The 16,053-nt window shown below is 38.9% G+C and overlaps 1 protein-coding gene across 4 annotated transcripts in view; it reads right to left on the bottom strand.

Annotated features, from left to right (window-relative positions):
• Nucleotides 1-16,053, bottom strand: part of KCNQ5 (potassium voltage-gated channel subfamily Q member 5) — a 489,468-nt gene that overhangs the window by 120,184 nt on the left and 353,231 nt on the right. For 3 of the 4 annotated variants that reach the window (XM_044387115.3, XM_044387116.3, XM_026507086.4), the window contains exon 3: nt 10,190-10,316. In XM_044387115.3, coding sequence (XP_044243050.1) covers nt 10,190-10,316 — 127 coding nt within the window. Of the gene's footprint in view, nt 1-10,189; nt 10,317-14,977; nt 15,032-16,053 lie in introns of those variants that run through there. The other variant, XM_057303906.1, reaches the window with a different exon arrangement.

Raw genomic sequence — 16,053 nt, 5'->3', positions numbered from 1 at the left:
ATTGGTCTCAGTAAAGTTTACTTGGATAAGGATTTTCTACAAAGTAAAGTTTGCTTTAAATAATGGTGCTTCAGAAATTTGCACAGTATTGGCTTTTTATATGAATTGCTCTCTCAACACTTCACCTACATAAACATCAAATTTACATTCATTTGCCAGAGCATGAAGAACTCTTCCTTAATGGGCTACATTTTCATTTGTTTCTTGACCAAGTGTGTAAATATGAATTTCAGAAACTTCTGCTTATTAAAATAATTGTCATAGAAAAACAGAGAAAGCAGAAATATATATTTTCTATGAAAATAAAAAATGTCATTTAAGTCAGCATAGATGTAATTTACTGTCATGAAATGATCTAGGCATTTCTATATTTTAAAAGGAATGGTCATACTCTGGAAAACAGTTTGGAAGTTTCTGATGAAGTTAAACATACACTTACCATATAGCCCTGTAATCCTATTCCTGGGTGTTTACCCTACAGAAATACAAATTTATGTTCATTCAAAAACTTCTAGATGAACATTCACAGCAGCTTTATTTATAATAGCCATAATCCACAAACAAACCAAATGACCTTTAACAGGTACATGGACACACTGTGGTACTTCCATATCATGGAATACCATTCAACAAGACAAAGAAATGAACTATTGATACACACAGTGACTTGGATAGATCTCAAGAGCATGATGCTGAGTGCAAAAAAAAAAAAAAAAAAAAAAAAGAGCCAATTTCAAAAGATTGAATGTATGATTGTATGATTCCATTTATATAACATTCTAAAAATGACAAAGTTATAGTGATGGAGAACAGATTAATGGTTCCCAGGGTTTAGGATGGGGGGAAGGAGTGACTTTCAAGGGATAACACCCCAAATTTCTACAGGAGGATGGGAAAGTCTGTATCTTGATTGTGGAGGTGATAATTGCACTATACTTATGTAAGATGTTATCATTGGGGGAAGCTGGGTGAGGGGTACATGGGTGTATGGGAACTCTGTGTTATTTTTGCAATTTCTAAGTAAGTCTAAAGCTATTTCAAAATAAAAAGTTGAAAAAAAGCCCAGATCTTAGGAAGATGACCATTGAGAGAAGGAACTGCACCTTTTATGATACGAACATCTCTTTTCTTTTAGACTTCATATTAGTTAATGTCTCCTGTGGGTTGTGGGGAGGTTTGGGGGTAGGAATCAGACCTCATCATATGGTTTATTTGTTCCTCTGCTACCAGGGGGTTGTGCAGGGAGATAATGGGATGTCATAGAAAGAAGTCTGAACTTGATGTGAGCAAATCCTTTCCTTCCCTCCTCCCTTCCTTCTTCTTCCTTTCTCTCTTTCTTTTTTAATTCTCGTGCTTATATGCTGTGTGACCCTTGATAAGGCCTTTACGCTAAGTTTTAGTTTTTCGATATATAAAGTAGGGATCATAATCTCTACCAACTTCACTAAGATTATTATGAGCTATGTGAGATAGTCCATAAGCATGATTTACAACTTAAACCATGAAATTTTAATCCTATTCATGTAACACCAGGTACCCCAACTCCTAATTTCCTGCTATTTTTAGCTTCGAAGGAAGATTTCTTATTTAAATGCAGCTCTTAAACTATTGTCTCTTTTCTAATGTGCATGCAGGAAATAGACAATTGATGGACTGGCTTGGACACAGCCACAGCGAATTAGTGGAAAAATGATCAAAAGCAAAAAATGAAGCAAAGTCTCACTCATCACTTCCTTTTGTTTCAAGGAAGGCTGTTAAGTTGTGCATTTAACTCAATGTGGTTCTTGCTTTTAACCCAGAAGGAGCACGGAGGGGAATTATGTGTGATTTTCTCTCTTATTATTTAAAAAAAACCCTTACGCTTAATTTCTGACAATAAAGATGGTTCTGCAGCATTTTCAAGTGGAATCCTTACTTATGTTTCAAAGCAAAAAAAATCAAGAAGTTCTTTGTTAACTGTAGCCAGTAGAACAAGGGTCATCTTTCCTGGCATCAGATACCAACCAGAACATGCTGAAAATGTGGATCCTGAAAAGAAAGTTGCTCATCTATATAACACGGTCTCTCACCAACCTGTTAATGAATTCATTTTTTCCTGCTCCTTCATTATTCTTCCATGTGTAGATTAAACGGATTATAGTGTAATTAAATCTGACTCTTGCAAGAGGCAGTGCTTTAGAGCAGTGAGCTATGGGGAGGTTGGCGTTCTATTCCTAGCTTCACCGCTAACTTAAGGGCTGAGCACAAAGCACCCCCACTTTCCAGAGCCTCAGTTTTTTTCTGTCTATGGAGGGAGATAAACAATGCCTCAGAGGAACATGGTGCTGCTTTATGAGTTCTATATTCTAATTGAGCTCCAAATTCCTTTATAGAAAGGTACTCTTGGAAGAATTAAAGATGCATTTATACTGTTGTTGTGATTCTTAATAGGAATAAAGCTTTAAAATCTAATTTTAAAAGCCTCCTACTGCATAGTACATTATCCACGTTCTTAAATACTGCAATCAGCTGTGCACTGAGCTGCTCTGTGGTATTTATTAAGAAAAAAAAAAAAAAAGCAGCACCATGAAGGCATACTGTAGAACATTTTCAAAGCCATGTGCACTGGTTTTAACTGCAGGACTTCCTCTGAAGTTAATGGGACTCATACTGGCAAATTTCAAGCACCACTTTGAAAATTTACCCCATAGTGATAGTTTAATGCTTCTAATTGATCATACGTCTTCAGATAACATCTCAAGGCAAAAAGGGACAATGTCTCAAAGGAAATAAATAATCTTTAATGACATAAATGTGCATTGCAACCATCATAACTAAGAGTATGCAGCAGAGTCCTGCGGTAAGCAGGCCCTTTGGGAACTGCTCATTGGTGACAGTTACCAGTCGGGCTGTAAAAGACTTTTCATGACATGCTCCGAATTCCAGTTGCTCACAGAAGAGAAGACATTTTCTTTTAATTTTGAAATTTCATGTTTCTAAGGGTAGATATGTATCAATGCATGGAAAAGTCAGAGGGAATAGATTTATATTCTTCTGAATAAGGAATAATTTAGGAAGGAGTGATGATACGGAGTTCAAACAGGTACTAAAAAACCCGGAGCCTTATATAGCCATACTTTTCAATTGCCTGACCACGATTTTTTCTTTCTTTTTTTTTTTTAAACCCGAATATTCACCATTAGGCCTGTCAGCAAGCTACTGGATGCTTGCTAGGGGCCCATCTCAAGAAGCTGTCCTGTATCAGGCAACTACCATATGCCCTCAACTGGCTTACATACTGCTCAGGGTGTGACGGTCCCTGCATCATTTCCTACTACTCTGCCACTGTTTACAGAACTCCAGCCACAATGACCTTATGTCTCTTCCTTATATAAGCTCTTGGGTCACAAGAATACTTGCAGTTACTATCCCCTGGCCTGAAAAAAATCTGTGCCTGAATCTCATGAATGGCTCCTTCTTAATAGTCAGGTCAACTTGAGTGTCCACTCCTTAGAAAGACTCTCTTGGGACACCTAATCTAAAGAAGCCCCTCATCTCTCTGTTTTATTTTTTTCATTGCAATTATCTCTAGTTGACACAACCTTATTTCTAAAAAATACATTTGTGTATTATTTTTCTGCATCCACTAGAATATTGCTCTACAAGGAGGCCCTTGCCCATTGGGTACAACACAACCTCTCCAGCATATGGAACCATGGTTGGACATGGTGGATGTTGCATAAATATTTGTTGAATTACTAAGCTCAAAACCTTGAGTATCTTTCGCTTCTCTGTCTTGTATAATCAGTCATGATACTCTATATCCTTCTTACCAAGACTACTTCTACCTCCATCACCTTTGTTCTGTATCAGCATAATTAGTCCCCCTCCTACCAGTTTTGCCCTTCTCTAAGGACACGGGGGACCATATTCTCACAGGCAGGTACCTTGTTTCATTCATCTTTGTGTCTTTTGCACCAAAGATCATGTCTGGCACATAATAAGTGTTCTGTGAATGAATTTTCTTACATAACTTAAATAACTTGATAGTACATAATACTAGTACAATATATCATAGTGCTCTAATGAAATTTCTAGAAGGTGTGGAAAATAATCTTTAGCTATTCATTTTCATCTAAGGGCATTGTCTATATGGTCAAGTCTTATCTGCTAATCAAGCTACTTTATAAGTTCACATTTTGTACTAAGTCAACAATTCTGTTTAGACATGTCTCTCTATAGTCTACTAACATTAACAAACACCAGAAGGCATTTCTGGAGTAATATCACTTCTCTGGAGATATCCCCAATTAAGAAATACCCAGAGAACTTTATGACTACATTGCTCAAGAAAGTAAGCAATCTTATACAAAGCAAGTAAGTCTATTTTAGAGCCCCATTTCCCTTTTAGGTTAGAAAGCTGCAATAGATAACCTGATTTAGTTGATATAATAGGGCTGATATATAAGGCCAGTACTGCAATTAATATTTTGTAAAGTCTGGCTTCTCATTCAAAGATCTTGGATTACTAATGATGAATATGAAAGTATCAGATTCTTTGTAAGTTGATGACAGTGGACAAGCTTCAGTTAAATTTAATTTTAAAATGCTAATAAACAATAAGGTCAATCTTCTTACAGTTGGGTAGTGTGGTACAATGGGAAATAGATATCTGGTCATTGTCCTGGGTTTTTGGCATACAGCTCCTAAAACCCTTGGACTCTCTGGAGTGGTAATTATCTTTTTATGCTAATGAGATGACTGGTAGCTGGGGGTCCCTGGACAACTTCAGGATGAGGGCTGGTTACCAGAAAGACCAAGGCATGATTAGAGAGTTGGAACTTTCAGCCCTACCCCCCAGACATCTGGGAAGGGAAAAGGGCCTAGAGACTGAATTCAATGACCAATAGCCAATGATTGAATTAATTGCATCTATGTAATGGAATCCCCATGAAAATCTCTAAACCACAGGTTTCAGAGATCTTCCAGATTGCCAAGGTGTTGGAAGGGTGGCATGCCTGGAGAGGGGATGAAAGCTCCATGTTAGCCATTCCTTTGCCTCAAGTACCTCACCCTATGCATCTCTTCCACTTGGCTGTTCTTGAATTATATCTTTTATAATAAACTGGTAATAGTAAGCAAAGCATTTTCCTGAATTCTGGGAGTCATTCTAGCGAATTATTGAACCTGAGGTGGGGGAGGGTTATGGGAACCCCCAAACGTGTAGTCAGCCGGACAGAAGTGTGTGTAGCCTAGCATCTGAAGTCGGGGGCTGGGGGAGTGTCTTGTGGGGCTCTCCTTCACCTGTGTGGTATGTGCGAACTCCAGGTAGTCAGCATCCGAATTCTCTTGAATGGTCGAACACCAAGTTGGGTGAATCTTGATTCTTTCACCTACTGTATTTCTTTTTTTTAAAAAAGATTTTATTTATTTATTTGTGAGAGAGTAAAAGAGCACAAGCAGGGGAAGTAGCAGAGGGAGAGGGAGAGGGAGAAGCAGGCTCCCCGTTGAGCACGGAGCCTTGACACAGGACTCAATCCCAGGAGGCTAGATCCCAGGACCTGGGATCATGACCTGAGCCAAACACAGAATGCTTAGCTGACTGAGCCACCCAGGCACCCCTCACCTACTATATTTCTAACATTGAACAAGTTTCTTAAGCCCAGTCTTACTTCATCATCTATGAAATGGGATATTATACCTATGTAGGATTAAAGAAGGCAATATTTATAGAGTGCGTACAGCAGCACCTAGCATACAGCAAGTCTCAATAAATATCAGCTATTAACTAGAAGGATTGATCTGTGATCCATTAATCCAACAGGATTTAATCATTCTCAGATGGTCCAACCACTCATATTGAAGGAATCTATATGCACTGAAGGAGTCTGAACACTTAGAAGAAAGAATGGTAGCAGAAAATCATCTGAGAGAAAGGAATTTCTACTAAATGAGAGGAGAGATCGGAAGATAAGGAAAATGATACAATTCGAGAGCATGTCTCTTAGAACAAAAGACGGGGAAGGCAGAGAAATGGAAACACGATGTTTCAGATCTTGAGTTTAGAAGCCGGTGGCAGTTCAGGGAGTCTCTGGTATAATTTCTGAACACATTAGTGGCTTCAGTTGCCTTTTAATAAGATGAACTCACAGATATAGTACAGTGGTCTTGGCTGTGCGGTTGATTTTAAAAAGGGATTCGATTTGTTTTTAGCCAAAGCAGAAGTTGATTTTTTTTTTTCATTAAAAAAATACGCTCGTTGGCATTTTCCTGAGTGACTGTTATCTCATGTCAAAAGCATATATGCTCAACTCATGGGGGAAACGTCTGTGCTGTGCTTTGCCTCTTTTGTCCTCTTGTGGAAAGATTACACTGAAGGAAAACATTAAAAGGAAAAGAAGAAATTGACTATATTTAGCATCAAATACAGATTCAAGATTAATAACAGGCTGGTTTTATTTGCTTCCCTGAGATGCACTGCAAGACTGAGAAATATGGCTCTGTTATATCTGTCTTTAGAAAGAGTCACCAGGGAATCCAAAAAAGCCACTGTTAGAAGTAATTTGTTGGCTTCCTGACACATCAGGCTCATTATCGTGATCTAAGTACCAGCCTTTGGTACTATTTGCAATTTTCAGGGAGGTCATTAATGAAAGCTAAGAAAAAGAATGACTACGAAATCAGTGTTGGAGGTTATTTCACACATTCTCAATACTGAGGTCATTGAGTGAGTGTTTGGTGTTTGAATGTAGAGAAATCATAAGGCAGCCAGTCTAGATAAGTGAAGGGCAGCTTGGGTATTCAACCCGAAAATATACTTGACTCTCCGAATTGCTAATGCAGTGATTATTGCCCACGGCTGTAGACATGTTACTTCAAAAGATTCTTCAAGGAGAGAGATAAATTGAATGCACAGGTATAGGAAGAATTCTCTAATTCAAGATGAAGTTTTACCAGATTTCAAAGCAAATTTCCAATACCAAGCAGAGATAAATCAATATAGTAATGAAAGAAAGCACCTAATTAAAAAAAAACCTGAATAAAAATGTTTCCCCTTAAGTTAAAGATGTTTAAAATATGCTGTCCAAACACAAGTATGTGATGATTTTGTAATTTAAAAGGCTCCCCGTTCTGGCTAGAATGCAGGGCTAGGGAGGGTAGGCAGTTCAGGAGAGGGGAGTTCTAGTCTTGGGGACTCAGCCAGTGGGGCCTCTAGCAGCTTGTGTCCACACACTATCAGCTGGTCTGTCGGGCTCAATTCTGTACGAGGCTCACTAGCTGACCGCTGCCATAGCTTCGTTTCCAGCTGGAAAGGACAACATGGACGCGCCCACGGAAAGCGTTTCCCACTTGAAGAACAGCCCGGCTGCCACCGTCTTTTCCATATCCTTTTCTTGAATGCTCAAATGGCTGAAAACATTTGGGTGTGTATTTGGCGTGTTCAGGGTAATCAGATCTTACAAATACATGGAGCCGTGAGAGACGAGCCGCATTTGCAAACTCGGAACAGTTTTCACAGATAGATGAGAGACACGCTATTCCTTTTCTCTTTTTTCTTTTTTTCATTTTGCCACGATGAATTCGGCTGAACAAGGGAATTACAGGGTTCACTTTACGTTGCACTTTATCATTTTACCAATGGTATCAATCATCTTTATGGACCTATTCAACAGGCCTAGAATGGTTTCCACAGTCACCTGCTCCAGCCTGCTGCCTCCAGGCAGACGACATTTGGTTCCTCTGTGTAGCTTAAATTTTACTGACATCACACTGAAGAGCCCCCTTTGAACATGTTCCACTCTTGCATCAGTTCAGCTGGACCGTGATAGGGCCAACGGTGATGAAGATTACAGACATCCTAACATCATGTTTAGAACCACGTAATCTACCAAGACCACAAGGATCTGAGACAGGAAGAGAACAATTAAGGGACTAAGATGTGCTGGAGGTACCCACAGTGGAAAACAGCTATCAAAAGGCAGCAGGCATCTGGGAAAGAACTTTCTTTTTAGCTTGGAGGCCAGAAATACGTTGGCATTGCCCCTGGAATTGGAACAAAGCCAATTTTTAATTGGTTTTCAAATCTCGAATGGAACATTCCTGCAGTCATCCATGAACCGACCTCATCCTGTAGAAGCTGAGTGAGTCTTGGCCAACCATCTGCCTTGTGAATTGTTTTGTTTGGGCCCCTTATAGGACAGAAAGTACTTGTGCAATAGTTTCACATGAAGTTAAAGTCCTCCCGCATGTCTCCGGAGCAGAGAATTCAAAAAGAGAAAACGGTCTCCAGCGAGAAAAATCAAATGCCTTCATTGATATGCCTTGGGGGCTGGGTGAACCTGCAAGGCTGGGAGTTACTACCTTCTCTCCTCCTAGCACAATGGCTTCTGAAAAGGACTAAAGCCTATTCTTACAGAAGACAGGCAGCTGGACAAACAGATTGCATTAGTGAAAGCCATGCAAGGTATTTCAAGATAGGTTTAACTTAGAATTTTACTAGATTCACCATTATAACTCCAATGCTTCACACACAGCCACATCTCCAGAAGGTTTGGTTGAATGAACGGTGACCCTCTCAAAATGTGCCTACTCTGAAATTAACTCAGAGTTAATTAACTCAGAGTGTGTGGGGAGCCCACCTTTCTCCCATCCCCAGGACAGTGCTCCATCCTACACAGCAAGGATGGAGTGAAGGATTCTTCTCAACAGTGCCCAGGGATAAGCAGACACTTTCTCCAAGTTCTTCATAAGCCCACCCAGGGGTTATTGCAGGGAATAGGGGAAAGGAGGAAATGAAGAAGATTAATCAGCAATTCCTGACACTGCAAATGAAATGGAAAACTGGCTGTTGATGAAGACAGTCTAGATGAGCTCATAAATAAAAACATACTTCCTCAGATGGGAAGTAGTTGAAATAAGTAAGCCTCACCAAGAACTTTTAGCATTTGGGTTTGAATGGCTGCCAAAGAAATGGGAAGAAAAAGAGCAAGGAAACCAAATGTAAATTTTACACAACAACAACAACAACAACAACAACAACAACAGTGTTTATATTTAGGGTTTTCTTTTTTTTCCCCCCAAAAGGAAGAACATTCTATCTTTAAAAAATAGGCTATCTACGTCAAAAATGTTAATGTACTACAAGACAAAGAAAGGCTGAGGAGCTGTTCTAGATGGAGGACACTCGAGGGACAGGACAGCTCAGCGCAGTATGTCGTCCTAGACGGGACCTGGCACTGGAGAGGCAAGCATGCTGTGAAGGACATTACTAGGTCAATTGATAAAACTGGAACAGAATCAGCAGATTAGCTAAAGTATTGTATGAATGTTCAAGGTATGGAAGTTTATGTAAAAGAATGTCCTTATTCTTAGGAAACCCACACTGGAATATTTAGGAATAAAGGGCTATGAGGCAAGCAATTTACTCAAAAAAATAATTAATTAATTTGAAAATTGAGATATAATTGAGTGGGTTTTCATTTTTATGGTAGACTTTTAAATATATTACTGGGGGATGCCAGGTCTTAAGTCCAGAATGCTGTATGGCATCGTCGTCATTATAAAGTATAATGTCAGGCTGGTTCCCAGGTAATGGAGTCCCTCTGAAGCCGCCACAGCGGGAGAGCCGCAGAGAAGTGGTATTCACTCGGGGGCCGCCTACAGATATCCGTGCATAAAGTAAGTCACACTTGTCATCATTCTTGAGGCATGGTGACCGACATGCTTTATCAGGGCTAATACACTGCTGTACACGCCCATTGATAGAGAGCATAAAAGTATTGCTCAAATCGTAGAGCCAAAAGGGGCTTTTATACTTACTAAAATCAATGCTTCCTTAATTCAGAACACTGGAGAACCATACATTTTAGAATCACTTAATATGATAAAAGTGGATATTCTAGAACCAGACCATCTGGCTCAAACTCCCAGCTCTACCACTTCCTATGTGTAGGACTTGCAGAAACTTACTTCACCTCTCTTTGCCTCAGTTTCCTCATTTGTAAAATGAGGATTAAAAAAAAATAACTTACCTCATAGTATTATGGTGAGGATTAAATGAGTCAACACTTTTAAAACACAGAAGTGTCCAGCCCATGGCAAATATTCCAGGAATGTTATCTTTTAATATTGATTAAATATTGCAATAGAGGAGACAGAAGAAAAAAAAAACGTAGTGCCATAAATCCAACTCTAGGGCTTTGATACTCACCTATAACACAGAAGGGCTTTCGGGCAAATCTCAGTCTTCCTTGCCATCCTCTATACCGACAACAGCAGCCTGCAGACCAGATTCGAATGATGAACTCCAAACCAAAGACGACAATCATCACGAACTCCTAAAATGTGAAATAAGACATGTTAGAGAGAGGCACTGTGGAGCCAACCACAGCGAGAAGCTCCACGGGCACTTCTGGCCCTTGAGGGAGTTCATCTAAAATATAGTTGTTAGTGCCCCGAGTTAACATCCCCTCTTCTTCAGAGCAAACTAACCCTGGAACACAGGTGCACCTCACGTGGTCTGCACTTCCCATCATGGAATGCTATTCCTAGTCAAGTCCCTAACACTGTACGAATTTAGGAGTCAGTTTTAATACTAAATGTGCAGGCTGAATTACAGATCTGCCTTGTGTGGACTACACAATGTTAACTGACTTCAGCCACCCAGTAACGTGTGAAATATTTGAAACGAAGGAGGCGACCCTGAAAACACAGCTTTACACTTTTACAAAACAGAGACTTTGATTTTGCTGCAAGAAGTGATATAATTCTTGGGGCGCCTGGGTGGCTCAGTCGTTAGGCGTCTGCCTTCGGCTCAGGGCGTGATCTCGGTGTTCTGGGATCGAGCCCCACATCGGGCTCCTCCACTGGGAGCCTGCTTCTTCCTCTCCCACTCCCCCTGCTTGTGTTCCCTCTCTCGCTGGCTGTCTCTCTCTGTCAAATGAATAAATAAAATCTTTAAAAAAAAAAGTGATATAATTCTTAAGTCCTTAAGAGTCGTTCTTAGAGAAAAAGAAGTAAACATGTGGAAGTATACGGAATTCTTTTGTTATGGTGTCAAAATCTTCTGATAAGACAGAAAGTTTCAAAAGCATTATTACGTGTGTGACACATATATTCTTTGCCTGAAATGAGACCCTGAATCCTCCAGATCTGAAGCTTGTTAATTCTTCTGTTGTCTTTTGGTGAGAGATACTCAGAATGTAACACCTGCTCCAGCAAAATGACTGAGATTATTTAGGAATAGCTGTGAGTGAACGCTGGGGAAAGGCCAACTAATGTGGCTCATTCTGTAGTGGGTCATAGAATTTCTCGAGAAGCCAAATGGAATTTGTAAGAATAAAGCATCTCCGGAGCAAGCGTGTCATAGTCACCTTGTTGTCCCTTTAGAGGGACAGGCACTGAGTTTATTGAAATTTATTTTCCTTTAAAAAATAATTCCCTTTCTTGTCTTTAAACAATGGTTGACTTAGCATTTATAATGCTAACAATGTATACTGATTTTTATTATAACTAATTACTTATAAGAGGGATACATGGTCTTTATTAAAACATTCAAACATCGCAGAAATATAGAGCATAGAAAGCAAAGATCCTAATCTCCCACCCCACATTCCAAGATAAAAACTGTTATCAAATTTAGAAAAATGGCATTTTTGTTGCAAGTTTCAGGCAAATGTCTCTCTCTTCAGTTAGCACACACGATAATATGTTGCACTTTTGCAGAGCCCAGTAGAGATAGATCATTCTACCCTGTTATTCTGTACTAGGTAACCCACAAATATTTCTCATGATGAAAAATGAGTCTCCAGTGTCATCGCTGCTTACTTACAGGGACTTAAAACTACCTAGGGAGTAAATCCCCAAAGATGACTTTACATACAGATAACCAAAACTATGGTCAACATACACTCATTAACGATGTGAGGCTTTCGTTTTATTTTGGTTTTGCTTTGCTTTTGAGTCTGCATCTAGGTAGTTGAGTGTATTCATTCATTAAGGTGGCCAAAGTTGCCAGACCACTTGTATTCAATCCAGCACACCTTCCCACATAGAGAAAACATGGCCTAAGATGTCCACGTAGCTGTGCCTATTTCCAATCTAGTTTTTATGGCAGGTCCACTTTTTTATCTCTGCCTCTAACTCCTACTTGTGCCAAGAAGTTCAGCACACCACCGGTGAGAGGTCTTATTCTAAGGGATACCCCAGAGCTTGAGCGACTAGGCACATCATACAGTGGTTTTCCTTTTTCATAGGAACAGATGACACTAATAGATGCATGGCCATTATTCTGAAGTAAGGCAGGTCACCACTGTGTCATTTCTACGTTGCACTGAGGCAGGACAGATTACACCTACAAATTCTTTACTCGGGGCCCCTTGTTCAGAAATATTCCTTGCTGGTTTCTTTCTTTCTTTCTTTCTTTCTTTCTTTCTTTCTTTCTTTCTTTCTTTCTTTCTTTCTTTCTTTCCTTCTTTCAAGCATTAGGGGGAAATATCCTTCATTTCCAAATAAAGCAAGAGGAAGTTATAATTGGATTTTACCACGGGGTCACAATTTCTGCCTTGGGGGATGCATACTAGGGTCAGAATTCTCTCCTTACTAGACCATTACTTGGGGTTCTCTACAAGGGCTAAAATTATTTTTTAAAGATTTATTTATTTATTTGAGAGAGAGAGAGAGAGAGAGAGAGAGAGAAAGCATGTACTCACAAGCAGGGGGAGGGCCAGAATCTCAAGCAGACTCCCTGCTAAGCATATAGCCTGCTGCAGAATTGATCTCACCACCCTGAGACCACGACTCTGAGATCATGAACTCAGCTGAAACCAAGAGTTGGACACTTTAGTGTGCTATTGAATCAGAGAAGAGAGAGCACCCCAAATCTGATAGGTAGGGAATAGATTTGTCACCATGCTGTGTATTAGATCTCCACAACTTATTCATCTTGCATGACTAAAACTTTGTATCCTTTGACCAACATCTCCCCTTTCCCCCTAACCCTCCAGTCCCTGGCAATCACCATTCTACTCTCTGCTTTTATGAGTTTGGCTTTCTTAGATTCCACATATAAGTGAGATGATGCAGTATTTGTCTTTCTGTGTCTGATTTACTTTACTTAGCATGATATCCTCCAAGTTCATTCATGTTACTGCAAGTGGTGGTGTTTCTTTTTTGTAAAGGCTGAATAATATTCCATCATATATGTATGTACCACATTTTCTTTATCCATCTGTCCACTGATGGACATTTAGGTTGTTTCCATATCATGGCTATTGTGAATAAAGCTGCAATGAATATGGGAGTGCAGGTATCTCTTCAAGATCCTGACTTCATTTCCTCTGAATACATGCTCAGAAGTGGGCTTGCTGGATCATATTTTTAAGTTTTGGAGGAACCTCCTTCCATGGTGACTGTATCAATTTACAGGCCCACCAACAGGGTACAGGGTTCCCTTTTCTCCACATCTTTGCCAATACTTGTTATCTTTTGTCTATTTGATAACAGCCATTCTTACAGGTGTTAAGTAATAGCTTATTGTGGTTTTAATCATCAGCATTTCCCAGACGATTAGTGATGTTGATTGAATGCCTTTTCATAAACCTGTTGGCTATTTTCATGTTTTCTTTTGAGAAATATCTATTCAGGTCTTTTGTCCATTTTTTAGATCAGGTTACTTGGTGGTGGTGGTTGTTGTTTTGCTATTCAGTTATGGAAATTCCTTATATATTAGGATATTAACTCCTTATCAGATGTTTGATGTACAAATGTTTCCTCCCATTCTGGAGGGTGTCTCTTCACTCTGTTGATGGTTTCCTTTGCTATGCAAAAGCTTTTCAGTTTGATGCAATCCTACCTGTCTATTTTTGCTTTTGTTGTCTGTGATTTGAGGGTAGTGTTAAAAAAGTCATTGTACAGACCAATGTCAAGAAGCTCTTTTTCTATGTTTTCTTCCAGCAGTTTTATAGTTTCAGGTCTTACATTTAATCTTTCATTAATTTTGAGTTGATTTTTATGTATGGTGTGAGAAAAGGGTCCAATTTCATTCTTCTGCATGTGAATATCCAGTTTTCCCATTCATGGTAAAAACTCTCAGCAAGTTAGGAATAGAGATTTATTATCTCAATTTGATAAATAGCATCTACAAAAACTTACGGCTAATGTCATACTTAATGGTGGAAGACTGAATGCTCTCCCCTAAAATCAGGAACAAGGCAAGATGCTAATTTCATTTCTCTTATTCAACATAGTTAAGTAATACAGTCACTGCAGTAAGGTAAGTAAAAGAAATAAAAGAAATAAAAGGCATACACACTGGAAAGGTAGACATAAAACAGTCTCTATTTGCAGATGACATGATTGTCTCCAGAGAAAATTGCAAGGCATATTAAAAAAAAAAAATGCTTAGAACTAGTAAGCGAGTTCAGTAAGGTTGCAAGATTTAAGATCAACGTACAAAAATCAATCACATTTCTGTATACTAACAATGAGGATGTGGAAACCAAAATTAGAAGCACAGTATTATTTATAATTGTTCCAAAGAAAATAAAATGTTTAGCTATGCATTTAACAAAACATGTAGCGGATATGCATGCTGGAAATTGCAAAATGTTGATGACAGAAATCAGAAAAGACCCAAATAGATGGAAATACAATGTTCATGAACTGGAAGACTCAACTTTGCATAGGTTGAGCTATAGGTTAATGAAATTTTTATCAAAATCCCAGCAAGCTTGCTTCTTGCTTGTTTGCTTGATTTATTTCTTTCTTTATTTTAGAGAGAGAGAGAGAAAGTGTGCATGCGAGTGGGGGAGACACAGAGGAGGAGGGACAAGGACAGAGAATCTGAAGCAGACTCCCTGCTGAGCACAGAGCCCCATGTGGGGCTCTATCTCAGGACCCTGAGATCATGACCTGAGCCGAAACCAAGAGCTGGACACTTAACTGATTGAGCCACCCAGGCGCCCCTCAGCAAGCGTTTTTTTTGTAGACACAAACCAACCTTTTCTAAAATTTATATGGAAGGTCACAGGCCCTCGAATAGCTTTAAAATATCCTGAAAAAGAAGAATAAAGAGGGAGGAGTTAATTTATCTGGTATTAAGGCCTACAATATAGTTTTAGTAATCAAGACTGTGTGGTACTGGTGGAGGGTCAGACACATATAGAGAAATGGAACAGAATAGAGAACTTAGAAATATACCTAGACAAATACAGATTTGGATAAAGGTACAAAGATATGGATTTTTTTTGATAGAGGTACAAAAAGCAATTGGATGGAGGAAGAAATAGCTTTCTCAATAAATGATGCTGGGGCAAATGGATATCCATATGCAAAAAAAAAATGAACCTCAACCTGTATCTCACACCTTATATAAAAATCAATTCAAAATAGGCCATAGGCTTAAATGTTAAAGCTATAAAACTTTTAGTAAAAAACACAGGAAAAAATTTTGGAATTTGTGTTAAACAAAGAGTTTTCAGATTTGACATCAAAAGCACTAGAAATAAAAGGAAAAGCACTGATAAACTGGACTTCATCAAAAGAAGGGGATGAAAAGACAAACTATAGACTGGCAGAAAATATTTGCAAACCACATATCTGACAAAGACCTTGTATCTAGAATATACAAAAACTCTCAAAACTTAACAGGAAAAAAACCCAAACAGTTCAATTAGAAAATGGGCAAAAGAAATGAATAGATATTTAACTAAAGAGGACATAGGGATGGCAAATAAGATATTCAGCATCATTAGCCATATGCGAAACGCAAATTAAAACCACACGAGATAACACTACACACCTATCAGCATGCCAAAAGTAAAAAATTGTGTCCACACAAAATGTCGGGGAGAATGCAGAGAAACTGGATCACTCATGTATTACTGGCATAAGAAATACTCATGTATTTCTTATCATTGTAAGAAACTGGTATAGTTTCTTATAAAACTAAACATGTAGTTACTGTGAGACTCAGCAACTGTACTCTTGGGCATTCATGCCAGAGAAATAAAAACTTACAAAAACCGGTACATGAATGTTCACAGTGGATTTATTCATAATGACCCAAAGCTGAAA

This window comes from Ursus arctos, unplaced genomic scaffold (genome assembly GCF_023065955.2).
Source record: "Ursus arctos isolate Adak ecotype North America unplaced genomic scaffold, UrsArc2.0 scaffold_29, whole genome shotgun sequence".
NCBI classification, from domain to species: domain Eukaryota; kingdom Metazoa; phylum Chordata; class Mammalia; order Carnivora; family Ursidae; genus Ursus; species Ursus arctos.
This window is presented reverse-complemented; position numbering and strand designations above follow the sequence as displayed.